Source organism: Cnephaeus nilssonii (genome assembly GCF_951640355.1).
Source record: "Cnephaeus nilssonii genome assembly, chromosome: 14".
Taxonomy (NCBI): domain Eukaryota; kingdom Metazoa; phylum Chordata; class Mammalia; order Chiroptera; family Vespertilionidae; genus Cnephaeus; species Cnephaeus nilssonii.
The window spans coordinates 17,705,017-17,730,773 of record NC_137085.1 but is presented as its reverse complement, the minus strand read 5'-3'; the positions used below and the strand labels follow the sequence as shown (position 1 = coordinate 17,730,773).

The 25,757-nt window shown below is 40.7% G+C and overlaps 1 protein-coding gene across 1 annotated transcript in view; it reads left to right on the top strand.

Annotated features, from left to right (window-relative positions):
* The first annotated feature begins 1,981 nt into the window (after nucleotides 1-1,981).
* UGCG (UDP-glucose ceramide glucosyltransferase) overlaps nucleotides 1,982-25,757 on the top strand; it is a 34,266-nt gene continuing 10,490 nt past the window's right edge. Inside the window, exons 1-3 of the mRNA XM_079789851.1 lie at nucleotides 1,982-2,477; nucleotides 19,263-19,404; nucleotides 25,129-25,231. Coding sequence (XP_079645977.1) covers nucleotides 2,380-2,477; nucleotides 19,263-19,404; nucleotides 25,129-25,231 — 343 coding nt within the window. The 5' untranslated portion in view covers nucleotides 1,982-2,379. The remainder of the gene's footprint in view (nucleotides 2,478-19,262; nucleotides 19,405-25,128; nucleotides 25,232-25,757) is intronic.

The window sequence follows — 25,757 nt, the reverse complement described above, 5'->3', positions numbered from 1 at the left end:
GGTCTTTGCTAGCTAGACTCCTGTGCTGCTGCAATTCAGGGAAGAAATTTACACTGTTACTGTATCTTTAGAAAATTAAGATTACTTTTTCTAAAGCTGCTGCTTTAAAATTAGCAACTAGTTTCAGATAGACCAAGTTTAACTAGGCTCAAGTACAACATAGCTGATCTTTAATCTACTGATGATGTTCAACTATAGCAAGTCCGTTAACCCTTAAGAATATCTGCTTCTTCACCATTCTTTGGCTTCATTTTCCATGTAATTGATCATACTGCATTAAATCCTTTGTTAGAAGGTTCCCAAAACACGTTTTGGAGAAATGAAGACTATAACAAAATGCTTAAATAGACCAATTGATGTAGTTCATCAAATCTATGAGGGTAGTAATTGTAAGATGCACTGTATGAAAGTTTACATATGATTAAGAAAACACACCCACCAACTGTAAGATGTCATTGATTGTGAGATGCATTTCCATTTTAGAAACGTTAAAGCGGGTTAAATGTTTTTTTTTAAAAAAATATGTCTTAGGAGTGGTTAGCTGCAACAGTGAGGTTTTAAAATTTCCATTTGTAATATTATTTCGATTCTAATACACTACCCTGCTATAACATTAACTTACCAACCAATAACAATCAACAATGGGAGTTGGAGTTGGGTTTCTAAGCTCTCTTCTTTCTCACTGATGTTAGAGCCGATAAAACAAACTTATCCAGGATTGGTTCTCAATAGGGTCCTTAATTTAAACTCTTTCCTGATTGTGGTTTATCATTTAACCGGAGACTGAGGTAGCTCATTTAATCAATATTAACTACTATAAACTGCACTGATAAAATAAACTTTTCAAAACTGAATTCAATTCTGAAATCTCTCAAGGGGGTAATGGATTATTTAAAAGGAAATCACTTGAAATAATAAACATTGTCTAAACGTGAAACAATCAAGAAACAATATAAATTCATCTGGGCTAAAGAAACAAACAGAAACATTTAGTACTAGATTAAAACATCTCCTTGGACTGATTTTAAGTGAAGATAAACACTGTTACCTTATTATCCAGAGTGCCCTTTCTTTGTTTTTATAGAGCCGTACCATCCCCCTGTGTAATTTAAAATTTTCTAGTAGCAAACCACATTTAAAAAGTAAAACAAGAACAGCGAAATTAATGTGATAACTTACTTGATTTAACCCAACATATCAAATATATTAGTTTCAACATGTAATCCATTTAAAATTTACTAACGAGGTGGTCTCAGACCTCCAGTGTATGGTTTACCCCCCACCACACGTCTCAGTTCGGTTCTAGCCACATATGGCTACCCAAACAGTAACTCTTAGGGAATTCAGTAAGAATGGATTCTTTACATTGTGTTAGTTTCCTTTCTATTACACGCAGTATCTAAGATGCTTAGAGATCTGCGAGGCACCAGCAGAGTACTTTCCTCAGGTCCGTTATGATCCCAGGCTCCGCAGCATTAGCAGCAGTGAGGGGGGAAGGCGATGGGAAACCCTGGCGCCCAGGACCGCGGCCTGGAGCAGGGCCTACGCCGCTCGGAGCGATGCCCGCGGAGAGGCTGCGGACAGACGCAGCGTTGGACACTGGACTGCAAGACAGTCGGCGGCTGCCTGGAGCCCAGTGTATTTTTCCGGAACACCACAGCCGGACAGAGGGAGAGCGGCCTCCAAGGGGGACACGGAGTCACGCTCCGCCGCCGCCGAGGGAGGGTGGCCTGGGGCTGCAACGCTGGCCGCCCCGTGCGCGCCTCGGCCCGACGCGGGGAGGTAGGCGGCGGCGGGGACAGAAGCCCAGGGACAGCCCGGCCGGCCTCCCCCAGAAGCTTCCCGGGGGTTTGCTCGCGACGGTGACGCAGCCGGCGCGGAGGCAGCAGGATGGGCGGGGAGGGGCGTTGCGCGCCGCCCTCGGAGGGCGGGGGCCGGGAGGGGCGGGGATCGCCGGGGAGTCGGGGTGCCAGCCGCCGGTTTCGATTAGAGTGCACGGAGCCGCGGCGGCGGAGCAGGGCAGGAGCAGCGCGGCGCGGAGCCCGGCGGCGGGACGGCGACGGGGGCCCAGGCGCGCGGGGCGGCCGCGAGGGTGTAGGGAGGCGAGCCGGAGCGCGGAGCCACGGCCGCGCGGACCGCCCGGCCCGGCCACAGCAGCGCCCGCCGTCGCGAGCGCGCCCAGGGCAGCGCGCGGGCGAGTGCGCGCGGGCGGGGGCGCGTAGGCCCTGCCCGCCCCTTCCGTCCCCACCCCACTCCGCCCCTTCCTCTCCCCACCTTCTTCTCCGCTCCTGCGCCCCCGCCTCGGGCGCCTACCCTGTCCTCCTCCGGCGGGAGCGCTGTCCGCGGCGACGGCCGGAGCAGGCCGGGCCGGGCCGGGGGATGGCGCTGCTGGACCTGGCCCTGGAGGGAACGGCCTTGTTCGGGTTCGCCCTCTTCTTGGTGCTGTGGCTGATGCATTTCATGTCCATCATCTACACGTGAGTGAGGGGCTGCTGGAGGAGCCTGTGGCGGGTTCGGGGCCTCGGGGACAGACGAGGGCGGGAGGGATTGCGCTTTGGAGGGGATTGGGCTTGGGTGGGGGGTACAGAGAGCTAATTCTCAATGTTTCCCCCATTCTCGCTCCCCTGGGACCAGCAGGGTGGGGGGTCCTTGGGAGGGAAAAGTGGCGAGGGAGGGGGTTGCTGGGCTGCAGGCGACTGCACAGCCAGGGGAAAGGAAACGACGCTCTTACGTGTGGCGGAAGGTTGCTTGCTTGGTTTGACTGTGTTGGAGATTCGTGTGATCTTTCATCTGGGCCAAGATGTATGGTGTCTATCTCCCCCCTCCCCCCCATCCCCCCTTGACCTGGGACACATTTCTATTATGGGGGCGATCGTTTGTATCTTCTGGGAGGTGCACACAGCCACCTGGAAATCTCCCTGTGGATTTTCTTCCTAGACGAGCCCCATGCCCTCAGATAGGTGTCCAGTGCCTGTCCACCTCCGAGGTGGCGTTATACCCTTGAATCATGTCAGCTTATACATTTCAGTATGGTTTTCTTTCCTTTCATTCTAATTTCTTATTTATTGTCTTCAGATTTGCGTCCCCTACACACACACACACACACACACCCCTTTTCATTATTAATTTAACATATACTTCTTGAGGCCTAGATGCTATTCGCTGAGGTCACAGGGATGATCAGGGCAGAATTCCTGTCCTCATAGAGCTTACATTCCAGAAGGGACAGAACAACATCTGAATAAGGTTATTTCCAATAGTGATCAAGTCTATGAGTAAAAAAAAAAACAGGGTTATGGGGTATGTGGCTAGTTTTGATATTTCAATTATTTACATGTTTTCAAACTGAGATCAACCTTCACAAAGAAATGAAAGAATCGCATAGGCCATATTCTGGATATGGATTCACTGTTTTTTTAGCTGGAAAAAAAGAAAAGATTGTACATGGTTATCTTTACCACCAACTAGAATAGGATATATAAAAAGATGGGAAGGACATTAAGAAATTAATTTTTGTTTCTTTTTCTTCACTTTTTACTACAGAAAAAGTATGTGTTTTTTTTAAATACTGCGTTTTATTAATATAGTGTGGCATTTCCTGGTATTGGAGAAAGATGCTTCATTGTACAAGACACATTGATATTTCTTTGAAGATGAAAGAAAACATGCATTTGGATGTTGTTGATCTTCGTGTATGGAGTTTGTTAGCTGTAGTCACTAAACACATTCTGGAGTTCATTATATATGAGTTCTTTAAGAACAATTTTTCCTTTTTCCAATCATAAAAATAAAAACGCTTTCTACAAAGGAATTTATTTTTTTAAATGTTTTTATTTATTTCAGAGAGGAAGGAAGAAGGAAAGAGAGATAGAAACATTAGTGATGAGAGAGAATCATTGATTGGCTGCCTCCTGCACGCACCCTACTGGGATTGAGCCTGCAACCAGGGCATGTGCCCTTGACCGGAATGGAACCCAGGACCCTACTGAGCCAAACCGGCTAGGGCCTATATAAGGAATTTAGACAATACAGAGAGGAATAAAGAAAAAAGTTAAACACACAATCAAAATTCCATTACTTTGTCAATCTTTTGTGATTATCCTTCCAATGATACTTCTGTTGGGGACAGGGAGGAAGAGAAGAGAGGGAGGGAAGGAGAGAGAAAGGGACTTTATTATGATTATTATTCTGTAACCTGCTTTTAAAATTAGACTATTTAACCCGACTGGCATGGCTCAGTGGTTGCATGCACCTATGAACCAGGAGGTTGAGGTTTGATTCCCAGTCAGGGCACATGCCCAGGTGCCCAGCTCCATCCTGGCCATGCCGGAGGCAGCCAATCAATGATACTCTCTCATCATTGATGTTTCCATCTCTCTCTCCCTTTCCCTCTCTGAAATCAATAAAAAAGTATGTACAAAATAATAATAAAATTCAACTATTTAATATATGCTTTGGGGTAAGCTCTTTTGTACAAGGCACTGTTCTAGGTGCTGGAAATAAGATTGAAGGACAAGACATCCAGCTGCTCACATAGAGCTTCCATGTAAAAATGTCATGAATATTTTTTTGCATATTAACAAATGTATGATCTCTGCATCATTTTAAATAGCTGCATGGGATTTTCATTATGATGGCTAATATGTATTTGTTGTTATTGATGGGCATTTAGGTTGTTTCATTTATCAAGATTACAAACAACATTGATGCATTCAGATGCATACATGTTTGAGAGATGACCTGCTTAGTTTACATTTCTGAAAGATGTATTGTTGGGTTGTAAGGGTGCATATTTGATACATATTGGATACATGTTGCCCTATAGCAGCCATACATATTACTCTACAGCAGCGATTTTCAACCAGTGTGTTGCAAGAATTTTTAAAACATGCAGTACCTGACTATTTCGTCAGGGGCACTGACCTCTATTTCCTTAGATTTGTCAAGTGAAAAAAATGACTACAGCCAACACAACAGTAGCCATCCAGTGTGAATAAATCAAAATTATACCTTTTCTTTTGGGTCTGATTGGCAAATATATATATATATATATCTCACAGAATTTTAGTAATAGGTTTATGTGTGCCATGAGATGAAAAAGATTGGCAATTGCTGCTGTACAGGAAAGTTGTATCTATTCATAGACCTAGTAACACTGACTGATGGTCCCCATTTCCCCTTACTAAATACCAGGCTTTTTACTGTTTTCTGTGTTGTTTTTTCCCCATTGCTTTAATTATTAATTCCATTGAACACTTTCCATATATTTATGTTAGTTACATGTAGTTGTAAATTATATGCTCATAATCCTTTGCCTGTGCTACAGTCTATTTCTGAGTTGATTTTTTTGATATGAATATTATTTCTTTCTGTTACAGTTTTTCCCCAGGGTTTTTTGGTGGTGTATTTTTTTACGGGATTTTTTTTTTCTTTCAGTTCTGTATACATATTTAACATGGAGGGAGAAAAGTGTGTGTGCCTGTGTGTTTTACATAGTCAGGTCTTCTAATGTTTTCTGACTCTGGTGTAATTTTTATATCTTCTCTATTCTCTCCCCTCCTCCCCCCACATTATTATAGTATTAGTGTCCTGGTGCATGGATTCATGCACATTGAAAGGAAATTAATTAGAAGAAATATTTTAATATTGCTATTCACTCTTTCTCTGTAATAGAAGTGTCCACCAAATTCACAATCGACAATGGCAGATGGAAACACATGTGTGTGATTGGTGCCAGTGAGAGCTTTATATATAGAGAGATAAACTTGCTTAATTAGACCTGCTTTCTGATTTAGTTGAATTTTTTCCAACCCAGTGAAGCACCCCAACTTCTCTTTCAGGTCATTATCAGCAACACAGCAGTAAATATCAATACGAAGCAGATTATTATTGTAGATCACGCAGGGAGAACAAAGGGTGAAATATTTAACTGCAGCAATGTTTGACTATATTCTGTGCAGTGAGAAAACCTGAAGTCATTTTCAAGTTCCACCATTCTTCTTTTCAGTCAGGTCAAGTTTCTAAACTTTCTAAATCTCCGTTTTCCAGCTAATGAAAAGAAAATAGGGTTCTACCAAGTCTCCTATCTACCTACTCCAGGACTTCTGTGAGGATCAAATGAGATGAGGCCCGTGAAAATGCTTCACAGACATTTGGTTAAAGTGTAAAATGTTTGCACCTGGCTATAAAGCAAATTGTGTTCCTGGGCTGAAGAAACTCCAAGAAGGCTAGTCGCTAGGGAGAGAGGAAGCCGGGCGTTGCTATGTGACGTCATTACCCAGCACCCACAGCAATGTTTCCAGGCTGGGCTGGGCTGGGCTGTGGGCTGCATTTTGTACCATGGGGTCTTGGCAGTGTCGGCTGTGATTTGGTGGGCTGTCGCTCTGGGGTGGTGGCGGGGCCTGTGTCCCCCTTGGGGGAAGCTGAGTGTTGGTTTGTGGGCACCAGATCCGTGGTGCTGTTTCTTTTTAAATCAATGTGCATCATGCAGCTCCTGCATTGAGCGTCTGCCCCCTGGTGGTCGGTGTGTGTCATAGTTACCGGTTGGAGGGACACAGGCTTTTATATATAGAGAATATATATATATTTTTTAGTATTTGAGTTTTCTCATTTTTTTTTAAATATTTTACCCTTTAATGTACTTAATATTTTATTTTGTTAAGAGATCTAGAGCCGTAATTTTAGGTTCACCTAAATATTTAGCCACTTTTCCCAGGATCATTTATTGAATGATTTATTTGATTATTCTACACTTTTGAAATGTTATATTTATTATAGACTAAATTTTTCTGTATACTTGGGTATGTTTCAATGCTCCCAATGCTGTTTCATTGATCCGTTCTTGTTCCAGTATCCACTGTTTTAATTAATGAAGGCAAGCTCTGTCTTACACTTTTGCAAACTCGTTTGGCTTTTTACACATTTTTACTTAAAAATGAACTTTAGAACCTTTCTATTCACACTAAGTAATCTTGTTTTTTAATTGGAATTGTTAAATTTACAGCTCAGTTTGGAGAAATTGATTTCTTTCAGCATAGCACCATGATATATATCCCTTCCCTCTATTTTATGGACACATAACGATACAGCCACATTTCTTTAATTAAAGATAACACTACTGATATAGCCGAATATCCCCAGTAACCATCTGGAATGTTTAGACTTGAGACAGCTCCAGAATTGTTTTAAGTTATTTATTTTATGCTTAATGATAACCAGTAAAATTTTCTTAAAATACTTGTAGCTTTTGAGAATAGTGCAAACATTTACCTTAGTTGAGATACTATAGAGAGACTTTGTATTTATTTTTCTAATACCCCACAAAGTTACTTGTTTTTTTTATTGACAGTAACAAGATCCTGAAAAATTATGTGAAATAGAATAAAGAAAATGCAATTCATTTTTAACAGATTATAATGACTAGCTAATTGAAGGAATTTTGTGCACATCTTTCTGAAATGGACAACTGAATATAAAGTAAATAATCAAGAGCTTAACTTATGTAGAGATTAAATCTTAACCTTTTTATTTTTGATAATTTTCTTCTGTTCCTACCTTCCAAATTATTTGTTTGATTTTATTCCTTTCTTACTGAAGTAAAGATACTGCTCAGCTTAATTTGAGTTGTGTTTCAGCGGAGAACTAAGGTTCTCCCCTCCTCCTTCTCTCTAGTGTATTAAGTAAAATTGCAAATTTGATATCTCAATATTTTGTCAAGCATAGTTAAAGAACAATCGCAGTTTTGCTTAAAATATGGTGCTAAACATTCTGCATTTTATTTTAGAATGTTTTCTACACACGTGTTCTACGTCCTCTCAAATTCTTTTGAAATAACTTAAAGTATAAATAAATTGAAATAAGCATTTATCAATACTCTCCTATAAAACCTTGTGTTTGCACCTGGTGGAAATTGAGCCTATTTTTAAAAATTTATATGTCTCCATATTGGGTTTTCAGATCAAGATGCATAATCTGTAGATTCCTGATTGTTAAAATGTGTTTAATACAAATACTGTAGTAAAGTTGCTGAGAAAAACCAAAATAACCAGTTGGTTATTTTTAAAGAGTGAATGCAGTGTGTAATGGTATCTGGTTAATTTAGATTTGATGTTCTATTGCAGTGTATCTTCTTAAAATGAGATAAAGAGCTAAGTATTGGTCTGTATTGAAAAATGAGGCTGAATGTGACTAATACAATGAACAGTTCTTACTCAATGAAATTATTTGTTCAGATTTCACATATGTCTTTAGAGTTTCTATACGCCTGCAATTAAAATAATGAGGTAGTTTAGAAACTAGAAAATGATTTTTAATATTTTGAAACTATATCTATTCACTGATATTTTTACCTACTGCTTTGCTCCTTCCCAATGTTAATATTAAACTGATGCTTAGTCATTTCATAACATTTTAGAAATCTCCTTTTGCGGGATTTCTTGCTAGAATGTTTAAGATAGTAATATTCAGATTAGAGCCTTTGAAATTCAAGGCTCTTATTCCCAAGATTTCTTATTTCCTGGCAATAACAATGATTGTAGCCCCAGTAGGCAGAGTTAGTTAAGTGACCTTTGTGAGTTTTTTCCCCTTATTGAGAGCTAATGTAGCTTGATAGCTTGGGGGCTGTGGTGACATAATATAAAAGCTTGGAAACAGTGGTTTTCTCCCTTTTTTAGCTCTTAAGGGGGCATATTGCTGGAGGACAAGAGGATCTAAATAAGACACCTTGCCTTTTTTCTCCTCCATCTCCTTTTTCTCCTCTCTCTCTTCCCCATCCCTCCCCTTCCTCAGATGATCATTCCCCCCCCCCCCCCCCCCCCCCCCCCGTACATAATGTCCTAATGTTAGGCGCTATCTTTTCTATTAGTTGACTGAAGGTGCCAGGCCTGTGTGGAAATACATCTTAGACCCGTAAATATTAACTACCCTCTAGTAAACCAGAGGTCCTTTTCCTGGAGATTTTTTTCAAATTAATTTTGCCTTTGCTAACTTGTCTAGTATTGCAGCTTTTACACTACCTGCTGCATAGCTTTTTAAATGCATACATATTTTTTAATTGATTTCAGAGAGGGAGAGATGAAACATCGATAAGAGAATCATTAATCGGCTGCCTCCTGCACACACACACACACACACCAACACACATACACCCCAGTGGGGATGGAGCCCGCAACCCTGGCATATGCCCTGACTGGTTGGTTCATAGGTCAGTGCTCAGCCACTGAGCCACACCGGTTGGGCTGTCATTTTTTTATTTGACAATCTAAGGGAAGAGGTCAGTGCCCCTGACTAAATAGTCAAGTATTGCTTATTTTAAAAATTCCTGGTAAATAAATCATTGCTACCAGGACCACTTTTTGGTGAATGAATGAGGAAATTGACCTCCTTTAACTTGAGCCTGGGAAGGTACCAAATTGGACTAGATTGTCACTGCTTTAAATAAGCAAAATGAAAATTGTAATTCAGTGTTAATATTCAATAATGGTACTGTGGATTCATCATCCCTCCCTTTTCCTACATTGGTTCAGTACACGTTATCTCTACCCTAGATTATTTAAAACCATCTCTGCTTACTGGTGTCTCTACCTACAGCCTTGTTTCCTTTTTACTTTATTTTTCTTATTTAGCTTTATCCTACCGGAGCACTAATCTTAGAGCATGTGCATAGAATCTTACCATGGCTCCCCATTGCCTTTAGGTTACAATTCAATCCCAATAAGACAGGTATAGTTCTTCAGGATCTGAGCCACCCCCTTGTACCTGCATCTTCAGCAACATTGAATCACTGGCATTCCCCTAACTATGCAATATATTTTCTCTAGAATTCTTTTTCCTTCCTTTCCTTTCCTTTCTGCGCCCCAAACCCCGGCCCCCTTCCTTTTTGCCTAACTCCTACTCATTCAAGCAGTTTTAGACTTTACTTCCTTACTGGATTAGGGCCCTCTCTTATGTCCTTCCATAGCATCTTGAATTGACCCATCTAAGTTGTAAATGTGTTCAGTTGTCCCTTTTCCCAACTGGGTTGTAAGTGTTTGAGGGCAAGGATAGTGTCTTATTTACTGTTGTATCTCCGGTGTCAACCAGGCACTCATTATTACTTATTGAATTTTTTCTAGTAGAAATGGTGGATATTTTGCTCATTCATAAATTCGCTGTCATTTGGCCACTGTGATTTGAGGTGGATGGTCAGAATTTGGGATGCTTTCAGTGGCCATGAACTTTATTGGACCAAAGGAAATCTTTATCTATTTCTAGTTAATTGCCAGGTAAATAAAAACAGGGCTCTATCAATAACTTGTTTACCTAAAAACCCGAATCTCCTCCCCACCCAAAGCTTTTCCAAAGGGAATGGCTGTCTTGCTATCAATAATCTTTACACTTAGATCTGTCCTTTGGGGAATGTGGAGCCCAGTGCTATCCTGAGTTGGTTGACATGCAGATCATAATGAGTGTCCCCCCACTTTTGCTCCACCCACAGAAATCTACTGTAGCCACAAAATAGTTTAATTTAGACATCACTTTCAGCTTTAAAAGCATAGCTTTGGGGATTGTATAGAAGAGGATCGGGCCAGTCCCATTAGTTTCCTCTTGATTTGAAAAGGGGGGGGGGTTTGAGTTTATGGTATGTTTGAGGGTCTTCTATGTTTTGGGGCACCACCTACTGGGAGGAGTGCCTTTCTTATTTAGTTGCTATTAGCCAAACATCATGCTCTATTTTCCATACACTAGGGCTACCTATTGTCACCAGAGGGTTAGTGAGTTGGGGGTGGATTTTTTTTTGGGGGGGGGCAAAATTATTAAAGAACCCCTACCTATTTGTTTTCCATGGTGAGGGAATCTCCTGTATTCTGCAGTATATATGTCTGTCATCTGGTAGAAATAGTTTGTGTTTTCCGGTAAATTTAAGTCACTCTTGGTTATTTTGTGTTCGCTGGGGAGTCTTGTGCAGAATTCAGGGACTGTTGTGTTGCTGACGAAGCCCCTGCGGCTGCAGTAGCATTTTTGAAAAGAAAAGTGCTGCATGGAAGTAACATCCGTCATGACACGTTACCGACGATCAACACACAGTCACAGCCTTCCAGGGCACAATCACGAGCAACCACAACAGAAGCCCTTCGCCGTGGGAAGTTGTTGGCACAGACAGTGTGAAGCCGGGGACCTGCTGATAGAGCAGTCAACCTAATTTTACATGAAATATTAACAAGCTTGGTTGCATGCAGCGGCGATAAATTCCCAGAGTCAGATAAATTGGCTCAAGTGAATCACACGGCAGAACTGTAAAAACAGCACAATCTGGGGCTGTTAAGCCAGGTGGACTCTGCCCTCAGGGAATCCATATTCTTAGAAGCCTGGAGCGAGCCTTGTGCCTCCTGGGGGAGGTGGAACACTGTGCGGAGGCTGCCGCAGAGGCTGCTGCCTCTGGCTGGGCGGGGAGAGGGCACAGCCCACCCTCTCTCTAAAGGGCTTCCCTTCCTACCAGGCTTCCCTCCCGCCCAAAACCCAATTAGAACACAAAACTGTAAAACAGAGCACTTAAAAGTGGTCCAAACTAGTTGTGTGAGTGAGTGGGGAGGTGTGTGAAAGGGGCAGAAGCATAAAGCAAGAAGCTAAAAGGATGAAACAGACTGTAACTATTTTGGAGACTGAGATGTTAGAAGATGAAAATCAGCTAGGATAAGTAAGACCATCCCGTCAGTTCCTACGTTGCAGAGAGGCGATTAGGATTCGTCAAGCTAAAGCATTTAAGTCCAGCGGAATCAACCCTGATACTTCTTTGAAGTGTTCCCTGAATAGATAATAACCTTCTAGGGCACAATACAAAGCAGTACCCCGAAGGCCTCTCTCTTTTGTCTGTGATTCATCCCTGATGACCTTTTGGATTTAAGTTACTTCCCAGAAGCACCCTGAGCAGAATGGTACCTGCACAGCTGTCCCTGCTGCTGGCAGGGGCACACAGCCCTGCAGCCAGGTGCTGTGAGCACCCTCCCCGCCCCTATCCTGGAGGTGAGGGGCCTTGATTACATGAATGGGATTTTTTTTTTTTTACAGTGATTCCAGCTCCTGATTTAAAATGCAATTTAGAAATAATTACTCTGGAAAAATTACACATACAGACATTTTGCTGTGCTTCCTGTCTCCCGAAAATTGCTCACTTACATTTCAGGATCACTTTATTCTTTAAAAAGGAAACAGATCAAAACAGTTGACTAGCCATATAGGAGATCCATTCCTTTTATACCCGATGTGTTCCTGAAAACGTCACAAAGCCAGAATTTCTGAAAATCAGAAGGGACGTACATGTGAGGCAGATTCTGTTTCAACAGAGCTAAGATTATTATTAAAATTCCAAAGTACGTTTCGCTGGTTCCGATGCCTGGCACCTGCTGCCACGGAGTAAGAGCCTTTTCCAGGTTGTGGGGTGGGGCCTTGCCTCGTAATCTTGGCTCTGGGGCCGGTGCGAGGTGGGTGTGGGGATTTCGTGGCAGGATAGAATCTCTCTGGAAGCCTTCAGAGCATCTCCATTCGAGGTGGTGGTGGTGTTTGGATTACAGAGTAACTCGTAATTACAGCACTTTGTACATTGTACCTGTGCCTGTACCTTATACCTTGTACCTGTCGAAGTGATCGTACCTTTGCCTCTCAGCTCTGGGGGTGACAGCCGCTCCCTCCCGCAGAGCCACGTGAATGGGGAATCTTGTGGCTGCAGAACCCAACATTTCCAGTCAGAGTCTGAAGACAGGAATTAAGCGGAGCCAGGACTAGGCAGAACCACTGTCCAACTAGTTTAAAAGGAGAGCTCAGCCAAGAGGAATTTATAAGTAGCAGGTTGTTTTCAGTGGGTAATAAGTTAGGATAGTTAATGTTTCTCACTCTCACTTACATTGTTTTTACATTTTGGGTGATGTCTGTAGAACTTTAAGTTGGTTCCTAAATATTAGGTGTAATTTGAACTTTGAATATAATTTTGTCCTAACTATGGCATGTAATTTGATCTCTGTTAAATGTGTTCTGTGTTATGTTTTGACTGTTGTTTGTTTTTTACCTTGATTTAGGGCTTTTGACGAATCCCCCTTCCCCTTTTCATCTTTCTTAGCACACAAGACCTGGTTTAATTGTTTTGTTTTGTTTTGGAAAACCAATATAATGGCCTAACATTATAATTTTTATGAATCTTTAAATATATAAATTTCTAGTTCTATTTTGGTATATAAGTTTCATCGACGGTCAACATCTCTAAATCTCTTACCAGAACCTCAGTAATTCAGAGAAGTGACATTTGGTGGAAAATGTCCTTAAAATTAGCAGAGTTTTAGAAAGTCACCAATAATAGCTATCATCGAATGTTTACTTTGTGGCTGAATCTCATTTCTCACAACCACCGTATGAGGTAGGTAGTGTTACCCACCTTTTTAAAAAACAGCTGCAAACAGCAAAAACTTGTGGCAAAGAAGTAACTTGCCCAAGGACAGCACAGCTGTGACGCCGGAGCAGAAGTCCAGGCAGTCTGCCTCCGGGCGGGCGCCTACGCCGGTGTGGGATACACTGCCGGTGCTGTGGTAGCCTGAAAATTACCCGGAAGTCATCCATGGGGGTGTGTGTATAGGAGTTTCTGCAGTGGCTTTGAATCTTAAGTCTCTGGTTATTGGCAACATTTAGATCACCATGGAGCGAGCCCGTACCCCTCCTCTTCTCTGCTCTTCCCCATTCTCACACCTCTGGTCTTGTTTCTTCACAGGCTTCTGATTTTCCATCCATCCCCTGACTGCTGATCTTTCTAAGAGTTTCCCCCTCAGTCCGCTCCAATCCTTCAGGACATCGAGTCTTCCTAGGTCACTGAGAGGTCACTGCTGCCCGGGTCTCCACCCTAGAGATTCTGACTTAATTGGTCTGGGCATCAGAATGTTTTGTTTTTTAGACTCCCCTAGTGATTTCCTTGGTGCAGTCAAGGTTGAGAGCAACAGCTCTAGGCTGTTTATCCTCGGGTGTGGTGGCCTCCACCCCGTGGCCTCATTGAATCCTCCATCTGGCCCAGAACACACAATTCATCCCTTCATTGTCCTGCCCCACCTCAGGTCAGCCTGCGCTCTGACCTTGAACCCACCTCACAATGGATAGCTCCTTAGCGTTCACAGTCGGGCTGAGGGTGAGCGCACAGCCCTGTGGATTAGTGCTCCTGCACATTCACGGGCTCGGATCTCCGTGAAGCCCACAGAGTTGTCTGGCAGGACTTCCTTTCTATACTTAGCTCTGTCCCCTCTGGCTGCCGGAACCTCTTCTCCACCTTCGCCTTCCTGCCCTCGTGCTCGTCGGATTACCGTCGCTCCTACTTCACACTGCGGATCCTAATGTGTCAGTCATTATTCTGTATTTTCTCTCTTTACCCTTTGGCTAGCTCTTTCCCCTTACCATATATACTCAAGTATGAAAAGTTAAAAATAATGAAAAATTAAACTGGAAACCCCTTCTCCATCTAGTTAGTCTTTGGCTCTTGTATTCACTGTCAGGTTTCAAGAGAAACTAATGTTTATTCACTGTTACCACATCTCACCTCCCATTCATGTACTTCTTAACGTATATTTACCTACCTACCCCTGCCAGAGTGCTCTGAGGTCACCAAGCATACAGTCCAGTAGACATTTTGTTTTACTTTTTTTTTTTTTTTATCCTCATCAAGGATATTTTTATTGATTTAAGAGCGAGTGAAGGGGGAAAAGAGAGAAACATCGATGTGAAAAACATCAATTGGTTGCCTCCTGTGTGCTCCTGGACTGGGGATCGAACCTGCCACCTAGATAGGCTCTGACCTGGAATAGAACCCAGAACCTTTTGGTATACGGGACAATGCTCCAACTAACTGAGCCACCCAGCAGCCAGGGCGACATTTCACTTCTTGTCTTGACATTCGATATTGTTCTTTCTTGAACCCTTCCAAATTTTCCACTTCTCCGGTCACTCACTCGCTCTTAGTCTCCTTCATGCATTACTGGTTCTATGATATTAGTGATGCTGATCTGTGGCCACCTGCTAATGGCATGTCATACTTGGGAGAGCTTATGTGTATTTACCAAAAGTAGATGGTCCCAGTATGTTTATCTCTAGGCCAACCATACCTTCTGAGCTCTAAATATCTATTTATTTAGTTACTCTTCATTTACTCAACATTGTTTTTAAAATTGAGAACATACTTATGTATCATTGTTTTGCTGGACCTGGAGAGTATAAGGTTAGACATGGGCATCCATGAGAAGTCCTGTGCAATGTGTGGGTGCAGTAAGCTCAAGTTCAGACCGTTCGGGTCATGCAGAACCGTGACCTGAGATACTTAATAAAAACTGGCCTGAAAAGCAGTAAGCTTTGTCTGGCCCCGTCAGAGCCACTCATAGAACTGGCCCATTCGGAGGACGGTGCCACCCAGGCCGCTTTGGAGCTACCAGGTTAGTGGTACTATCACCAGTTCTCTTCACCACACACCTGGAGAGGGCCTCACTGTTGTTGGCGAGTCAGAATGAGTCTTCGAGAAAATTCTGCATGCTTGATAGGAGAAGCTCTTCAAGGGACAGGAGGCATGTCTGTGTTAGCACGTAAAGTAAAACGTCTTAGTGAAGAAGGGGAAGGGAAGAGTGATGGGATCAGCACTGGACTGTTCAGCACTGTTGAAATTATCCTTGTTTTGCATCTGAAACCTTGCTAAGTGCAGTGGGTCGGTGGTGAGGTTTCTCTGTAGTTGGTCATCGCCACAGGCGAGTGTTTTGATACAGCTTAATAGCAGTTAGTGATCATCAGTGGGACCCAGAGATAAAATTCTCACTCTTCCATGATTTCAGTGTCTTTGTATTCATTCTCTCTGGACTGCATTCTGGCTGATTTCTTTTCAAGTCTGGATTCCTGTTCTCCCGTTCTCTTTTACAGGGGCAGTCTTCTGTTTTACCTGCTGAGTTTCTGATGGCAGTGATCATAATTTTTACTTCTAGACACCGGGTGGTCTCTGTCATATATTCATCGTCACAAATGATGGTCTCTCATTCTTTAGTTCAAGCAACACAGGTAGTGTGCATCCTGGGTTCCAAAGCCACATGGTTAGGTGTTCTCCAGAGAGACTTTTCCCTTACGTTCCTCTTCGCTCAATGAGTCCGAAATAGACACCTTCCCCATCTTTTCTCTGGGGGCCAGGGTTTTTCCACTTGGCCTTTCGCAGATTTCCCGTGAATCTTGTCTCAGATTTGTCACCATCCCTAGGTCATCAGGACCAACAAATGGCCCGGGGCATGCAGCGTCTGCAGCACTCACTGCCTTAGAGGTTTCTCCTTTCTGTCTGGGAAGCTCTCCTTGTTTTCCTAACAGGGCAGTCGTGTATTTAAAGACATGCTTTCAGTGCACTTGTATTTATTTATTTTATTTTATTATTTTTTTAAATTTCTTTATTGATTAAGGTATCACATATTTGTCCTCATCCCCCCCCCCATTCCCATCCCAAACCCCTCCCCATGCATGTCCCCACCCCCCTGTTGTCCTTGACCACTGGTTAGGTTCATATGGATGCACACAAGTCCTTTGGTTGATCTCTCCCCTTTATCCCCACCTTCCCCTACCCTCCTTCTGAGGTCCGACAGTCTGATCCATGCCTCCTTGTCTCTGGGTCTGTTCTTGTTCATCAGTCTAAGTTGTTCATCATTTCCCCTAGATGAGTGAGATCATGTACTACTAGAAATACACTTACAAGAACTGAAAATGGAAAAAAGGAAAAGAACCGAAAATGAGACAAGCAATAATGGTTATGCTGAAAGGCAAATGAATCAGTCTGTAGTGAGTTTCTTTCTGGGCCAACAGTTCTTTTGAGACCCAATTTCAATGTCAAACAGTTCTTTATGTGCACATGTCAGCAATGATATTTTAGTTCTGGATGGTGGACAAATGTTGGTAATGCAGGTCCGACCCTCTCTGGTTTGGTCCTGGGCAACCTGCAGTGACGCACAGCTGCTGACTGCTAGTATGGCAAGGCGACGTCAGCGTCTTCCATCTCTGGACTGCTGCTCTCCTGTCTTCATGGCTGGAGTAGTCCTGTCGATTCCTCTCTGTTGCCGGAATCCACATGGTCTCGGAGTTGTTTTCTGAAAATATACAAACATATTCTCGACCAAAAGTTAATAAAGGAATATTTTCTATAAATTTGACTTGGGATCCTTTTTCAATTTTTTGCCCAAATGATTTTCCTCTGCACTTGTATTTAAAAAGAGGAAGAACAGTATGAAGTTATATGAGGCTTTATATATATGTACATGCTTTGGCTTGCATATGTATAAAGAAAACCTCTAGAAAGATCAGCAAGACACTACTAGTGCTAGGGAGGTGGTGGTAGGAATAGGTAGATGGGAGACTTATATGAACTTCTTAATATTTTTTGTGATTTGAACCATGTGGTGGCTATCTTACCAGTTCATTCAATTAAGTATTACGAAACCCCCCACCCCCACCCCCGGTAATCTAGATGTTCTGTATTGGGTGGCTTTCTCTCTAGACATCTAGTCTACTATTTTGTTAGAAATGGAATACTGGTCGTTTTTGTGGCTATATACATTTTAGCTCATGGTTGAACCTCTATCCAGCACTCTTGATCAATTCTGTAGATCAGTATTTTCCAACCTATTGGTGGCAAAGGATCAGTCCTTTAAAATGTTTCCCATCTGTCATGGATTGATAACTTTGATAAACTACAATGAAAATAAATGATTGATCACGTGTTTGGACGGCCTGGCAATGTCAAACTGCTGTAAACGTTTCTAAGTGCTTTCTCTCTATTTCTTCTCATCGCAGACCAATAAAAAGCACCTCGTGCACTGGACCACACTGGGCAGCACTGCTGCGGGCCGTGCTCCACTCACTGTTTTTAGCATGTGGTGGCGTGGCGATGGCATCTAGGCACTGTCTTTTAAGTGTCTTTCATGTGTAAACTTTTCATTGTAGGTAACCTGTTTTATTTCTGTAAGGATGTTTGTCCGGCCTGACTGAAACATTCGGTGTTTAAGTACTATGGTACCCCTCTGCCTTAATTAGCTGGGAGCAAGCCTGTGGCCGACTGCTCTAGATGGTGGTACTGCGTGTACTTCCAGGAGTCACTCATAGATGAGTGGTGTATTTCATCCAACCTAAGATGCATTGGCGCTGCTGGTGTTTTCTTGGTCTTCTGGAGGTCTCATAGGTTGGTTTTCATGCTACAGAGTTAGGACTCCCATCTATCTGGCTGCCAGCATTGTAAGATCCCATGGATTTCAGAGAGACTAAAATGTGAAAGAATGTGTGTCTGAAGATAGCTTGCAGATGGCTCCATGAATGTTCTAGCCTCTGTGGAGAGTTTGGAGACTTGCTTTCGAGAAGGAGGGAGGCAGCCTTTGGTGACTTCCCTTAGGAGCTTCACCACTCTGCCGAATGGCATCTCGTTTCTTTATTGTGGTGGCCTGACGTTAACTGGGGCGCATTCTCTCTTTCCTGACGGCATGGCTTCCCTCATTAGGAGCCCTGTGCTGGGTGCTGCAATACCCCTGGGATGGGCCAGCCCTGAGAACCTCGACCAACTTCTCTGGGAGTTGATGACACTGGCATACTTTCCAGTGTCATTAATAGACATTTTTCTCATCACTGAGATTTTTTTTTTTTTCTTCTTACTTTCAACTTCCCCCTGATCCACCCCTACCATTTGCAGCTTGTAAATATGGGGAGTTGTGCTACTTACCCCGTTTTCTTGCTTGCCACATGGGTGGCTTGGTACTTCTTTCAATCATGTGTTGTCTGGACCGTTTGTTATACAGATTTTCCAAAGTTTTCTGGTTATCCTTCCATATTTTTCTGGTGCAGATAGGGATTCACACACACACACACTGTTTTGATAGTTTTTTGGCCAGTTTGGTGGCAGTGCGGGAGGAAGGGCAGTTAATGTGTGGACTAACACCGTTATTCACTTTTTCACCGTGCATTTATTGGATGTCTGCTGTATGCCCAGCATAGTTGTAGGTACTGAGAGTACAGCAGTCGGCAACGGTCTTCCGTTCCGGCCTTCGTTGGAGTATTGCTTCTGCTTAGTTCCGGTTTTCCTAAACTGGAAGCTTCCCTGGTTCTACTTGCCTTCATTTTCAGATATCCCTTTAGAAAAACATCCATTAAAAATGATTTAACTTGGAATTTAGTAATTCTTGATAACTTGGTGTATGTTATATATAGATTTGGCGCTAATATATTCTACAAAAATAATACTTACATTGTTTGCTTTGTAGCCGATTGCACCTCAACAAGAAGGCAACTGACAAGCAGCCATATAGCAAGCTCCCAGGCGTGTCTCTTCTGAAACCACTGAAAGGAGTGGATCCCAATCTCATCAACAACTTGGAAACATTTTTTGAATTGGATTATCCCAAAGTAAGTGTAGTGTTGTCCTCATTAGAAATGGGCTAGGCCATCTTCTCTCTCTATTCTCTCTCTCTCTCTCTCTCTCTCTCTCTCTCTCTCTCTCTCTCTCTCTCTCACGGTAAATACATAAAGAGGCATTTTGACACTGTTTAAGGTAAAGGTATGAAGAATTCATGATGATGTCAACCTCAAATTTTATGCTATAGGAACAGTAGTCACAAGACAGAAATGGCTCACCACCTAAAGTTTGGTCTCCTTCCATCACCATACAGTTGACCCTGTTCATCCTCTCCCCCACTCTCTTCCCCTCTGGTAACCACCATACTTTTGACTGTATCGATAAGTTTTGTTTGTTCATTTGTTGCTTTGAGTAAAATCCTATGGTTCTTGTCCTTTCCCATCTGACTTGTTTCACTTAACATAATACTCTCAAGACCCATCCATGTTGTTACAAATGGCAATATCTTTTCTTATGGCTGAGTTGTACTTGATCTTTTCTCAAATTGAAAATGCAATTGGCCTTTTATAATTCAGAAAGAATTATATAAATACAACTAATTATAAAATAAGCTTTACAGTAAAAAAAAATGGAAGTTTTTCAAAACCTACAATATATAAGTAGGAAATTTATTTTTATGAATGAAAGAATATTTTCATTTGTTACGAATAAATCTCAGAGCATAGCTAAGAAGAATTGTATAATTTATTCTTGTGAAACAGTCTCACATTTCAATTTTTAACCATCAGCCTACCCTTCCCCCTTTTCCCACTAAACCACTTTTAAAACCTAATTATAGAATTTCTATATCGTAGCTCATGTGAGATGATAGTCATGGAATTTAAATGGTTGCGGAAGTTAGTGTGGGTTTTAATTGTAGAAAGTTTTTAAAAATAACTCCAGGAACATATGTAGCCATTAATTATGAACATTTGGGATGAATCAATAATTGACTTCTTATCCTGAATTTTTTTTTTTAATTGCAATTCAGGATTATCTCAAAAGCTGTCGTTTTCAGTTAGTTCTTTTTCCACTTAAATCATGTCATCAGGCATTTAAATTGCTTGAGGAGAAAGCTATTTTGATACTTTGATCACAGTTTTATTTTCTGATTACAAAAGTATTGTTAGCTGTGTAAATAGAAAATTGGGAAAGCACAGAATACCTGCCATCTAAAGTAAAATTTGGATCTCGTGGCATTTTATTTGCTTTTTAAAAAAACAAACACAATGACAATGTTCCACAGAGACTGAAGTTAAACCACTGAAACATCACACAGACCTGAGTGTGAATAGATGAGCCCTTTGTGTTGCCAACGAGGCAGGTAGTCATGAAATGAACATTCGTGTGACAGCCAGGCCCAGAGCACTGTAATAATTTCATTTTGTCAGGTGTGAACATTGTTTTAAAAAGTATGGAAACATTTTCATTCTGGGACATAACTTTTTCCTCTGGTTTTTGATGTGCAACATTATAGGCCATTTGGGAGAAAAATAGAACATATGTTGAAATTCTGAAATTTTATTTAATTTTGGACATGTGCAAGATATACTACTGGAACTTGTTCTGAATTTCTAGGTTTAAATTTCGGTGAGATTATTACTATACTAATTGCCTTGAAAGATTTCAGTGATTATTTGTTTTCCTTGATTAAAAATTATTCCTTGGAAAATATATATAAGAATGGAAAAGTGATACAGTTCATTTTTCATGAAATTGAGTACTCATTTGGCATCAGCATAGAAGGTATTGGGGAGAGAGTCGGCCAGTAGCAGGAAAACTCGGTAATCTGCATCTAACATGACTGATGGCTTTACTTCAGTGAATTCTGGCCATATGAAGAATTTGTAATTAATGATTAGAGTTATTAACAGAATGAGGCTATGGCATTTATGACTTTTTTTCTTTTCTGCAAATACAGAATTGGTTTAAAACATTACAAGTACAGTGCATGTTTGAATTCTTATTGCCCGTGGTGTAGCTATCCTTGAGAGGAAATGTTTTTTAGCCAGTCTTCCAACAAAGAATTGAAGATCGAAAATAGGATCACTTATCAAAAGATGAAGCACAACCATAACCAGTTTGGCTCAGTGGATAGAGCGTCGGCCTGCGGACTGAAGGGTCCCAGGTTCAATTCCAGTCAAGGGCATGTACCTTGGTTGCGGGCACATCCCCAGTGGGGAGTGTGCAGGAGGCAGCTGATCGATGTTTCTCTCTCATCGATGTTTCTAACTCTCTATCCCTCTCCCTTCCTCTCTGTAAAAAATCAATAATAAAAGATGAAGCACAATATATGTAATAAAACTACTAAGTCAGAAAGATTAGGGGTCTTTTAAATAAATTTCAAAAACTGTATAAATTACCTACTTCTTAAAAAATAGGTAGGTATTTGGTATTGTCAAAACTTTGAATTCAGAGTGGTTTTCTTGTAAAACATTTCCTGACTGGCATTTGTCTTTTACTCAAAAGCTGCCCTGAGGGGTGAGTTCTGGGAGGGGGGTGGTCAGTGGGGGAAAAGCAACAACAAAGCGGACATCTGTAATACTTTCAACAATAAAGATAAATTTCAAAGAACTAAAAAATAAATAAATAATTTTTTTTTTTCAAAAGGCTGCCCAAGGGTAAGTGCCTTAGCTTAACAAATACATTCATCGCCTACTCTGCACCAGAGAATGTTCTAGGCATTTGGGGTCTAAGTATATTCTTTCCCCGAATGATCTACTATAATCCAGATGTCATCAGAAGATTTTTCTGTAAACATGATGCTTAGTTATTTATAAATAATTCAAGATATTCCTATTCATTATGCAATATAATGGATTAATATATATTAAAATATTTTTATATTTAAGAGGATATTTTTATATTCAATTTTATGTTGTTTACTATAGTTAAAACTTTGCATTCCTAATGTTGATAGGGCTAGATCAATGAGGAAATTTTTTCTAATGTTATTTACACATCTAAATCTAATATTTTATTAACATTACTTTTTAATCATAAAGCAGAAAAGTAGCATTCATGATTATTGCAGTTTCAGATATTTATTTCTTAAATATCAAAGGGATGAGCCCAATTTGTGGGTTTTTTTATACCTCTCATTCTTTAGTTCTCTCACTGTTTGAAAAAAGCGGGATGGGGGGTGGGGATTAGTCAGTTTAGCTATTTGTAAAGCAGCCTTAGTAAAGATTTGATGGAGGCTAACCTCATTTACAGTATTCTGGAGGTTATTTCTAGATCTCATGTCTTCATGCTGTATCCATTTAGAGTGGAATTTACTTATATCACTTTCAGATGTGTGAAGTAAATGTTTTCTTGAGATATTCATAAAATAGAATGTTTTTAATAAACACTGTATTTTGTGTTAGCTAAGAAAGTCTGTGACCAATAAATGTTTGGTCAAACTGTGAAGACACAGAGGTGTAATTGTCATAGCTGAAAACCAAAGGTTCCTGGTTAAATCTGATACTTTAGATAACTTGGAATGGTACCTCCAATTGGATATGATTTTTCAATATCAGGAACAATTAAGCAAATGTTGTGTTTTATAGTAAAAGTCTGAACATTTTCTTGATAATATGAATTGAGTTTTATTTGCACCAAGGCTAATTAAAAAGGTAAACCTTGAATTTGAACAAAGGTAAACTATATGTACTCCCTTACTTACATTAATACCATATAATTCTCAAAAATGTTTGCTGTAACCTAGCCTAGCTTTTTTTCTTCTTCCCATTGAGTACATTTCTTGTATTATATTTTACAAAGTTTTCTCCTGCTGGGGAAAAAGGCTAAAGTTAGCTTTTTAATTCTATTTTATGGAATCGCATTGCTTATAAATATTTCCTTTCACTATATTCACTCACACCTGCCGAAAAGCACAAATCATAAAAATGTTAAAGAAACTATGCTATGTTTGCAAAAACAAGGAACTCTTTAGAGCAAGCCTAGCTGAGCAGCTCACTGTAGTAGGAAAGCTAATTGTCACTGTTACCCTTTAGAAAGTCACTTAACCTTTCTAATCTTCATTGTTAAGGTCAATACCTTTTGGCAGCTCAGCCAGACATTGTTTTGAAAGTCAGGTTAGGATGATGGCTGACACTTTATAGAACTCAGAGTCAACCCTTTGGGAAGTCTTAGGGGTGTGGCAAGAGGGGTCCTTCCCCTTCTCAGATTTTTATCTGATCTCTGGAAACTAGGTAGCTGTACAGTTGATTTCAATACCTCTTGAGTAGCAATTTGGTCAGTGTTAAAGGTAGATATTGGGTAGAATGTATGAAAAAACATTTACTTCGCTTGAAAAATAAATCTTAACCTATTACTTTCTGCATAGACCTTAGTCCTGTCTCTTTTGTGCTCAAACCACTAATTTCTATACTGCCAATTTTTGCTGAGATACTATATATTGAGCAAACTGTAATTATTGTGCTCAAGGGCATTGTAAACATTTTATTTCCACTTTTTACTTGTGTTTGCTTATCAATGGAAGTAAATAAGATAGTCCTTCCCTTTACATGAGTTAGCCCCTGTATTTTAGACGCTTAAAAAGTTGTGTTCCTTAGCTCTTTATTTTTTACAACACATAGCTTTGTTATTTTTTCATGGAAATCATTAACCTCCCTTTTTTTGCTTCAAAATGTCCAACCTATTTCAGAAAGAGGATTAGTAGGAAATTTGTCATTGAGTCAGCATGAATTTATCACCACTTTTGAAAAAATCTCCCACAAAAATACTAAAGTAACATCTTTGTATGTGGAAGCAAACTTTTTAAAAAAAAATTTAGTAGTTTACTAAATGGTAACTTAGAGCTCAAGATTTTATAAACATGTCACCCCAGAGATTCTGATTCAAAAAAATCTAAGAATAGGGCCTGGTATTCCCTTTTTAAAATACACGTACCAGAGTAACTTTGACACAGTTAAGTGCTAAGAAATTACTTCCTTACTTGACTATCAAAGAGTAAACATAGCACTGAGAGAGAAAAAAAAAATCCTGAGTATTTTCATGAGTAAAAGGCTAAGCATTCACCCTGGCTGGTGTGGCTCAGTTGACTGAGCTTCGTCCCATGCACCAGGAGGTCACTGGTTTGATTCCGGATCAGGGCACATGCCCAAGTTACAGGCTGGATCCCAGTGAGGGGGGCGTTCAGGAGGTAGCCAGTCAATGGTTCTCTCTTATCGATGTCTCTCTCTCTCTCTCTCAAACCAATAAAAACTTTTTTTTTTTTAGAAAGGCTAAGCATTTTTTTTCAAGATGATACATTTTGAATCAAATTGTTTTATTTTTAAAATTTATTATATATTAAGTTCAGAGACAGAGTTCTAGAGAATGGAGGCTGTGTTTATTGGGTTTGCTTTCCACGTTGCTTTTTACACTGCTGGGCACTGTGTGAACCTGGAGTAGATCTCCGTGATGGAGGGCATGGAGAAGCTTGAGATCTGACCTGATTACTAGGCCAGGCCTCTCTGGGAATGGCAAGAGTTCAGCTGTGGGCGCCGCCAATCTCTCCATTCTCCCTTCTGCTCGCTCACAGGCCCTGTTCTGGGGAAGCTGCTCTGATTCACAGCCAGCACTTCGTACCCTAAGTGCTTGCATCCATTATGAATACTCTCTTAACTTTTAAACTTTGTGTGTACAATTGCTTGACTTTCTTAATGCGTTTTGATCAGTCAGTGAATACTACTGAGTGCTTCTTTTTGTAAAGAGGTTAATTTACATAAAGTGTGTTCTTTGGCTAGTATGAAGTACTCCTTTGTGTCCAAGATCATGACGATCCAGCCATTGATGTATGTAAGAAGCTTCTTGGAAAATATCCAAATGTCGATGCCAGATTGTTTATAGGTAAGCTACGAATTCTCCAAAAACCATTTTGCTATAATAGTATTAGATGGCAGTAATCTTGGCTTTAAACTATTGATTAAGATGTCAGCCATCCATTGAAGTTATTGGCATGCTTGCTTTTTATGCATGTTTATTGGAGTGGCAAAAGGTGTTTATATTCTTATGAGAAAACTTCAGTTATAAAAACAAAGGGTTTTTTTTTCATATCTGGAATTAACAAAATAACAAAAAATAATCCCAAATTATGATTAACTCATCAATCAGATATAAGAATCTGCTAATTTGCTTCTTTAATATTTTCACCATGTGGCCTTTATGTATCTCCTTCTTTGTAATTGGGAGTTAGCATTGAATTCACTTTTATTTTATTGCAAAAGGAATATTTTTCCAAAAGCTTGTGTGTAGGCTTATTCTAAAGACTTTTGTAGAGGTATATTTTCTGATATATATTGATTCATGCTTACTATTTTAAAAATATATATCTCTCTATTGACTTCAGAGAGGAAGGGCAAGGGAGAGAGAGATA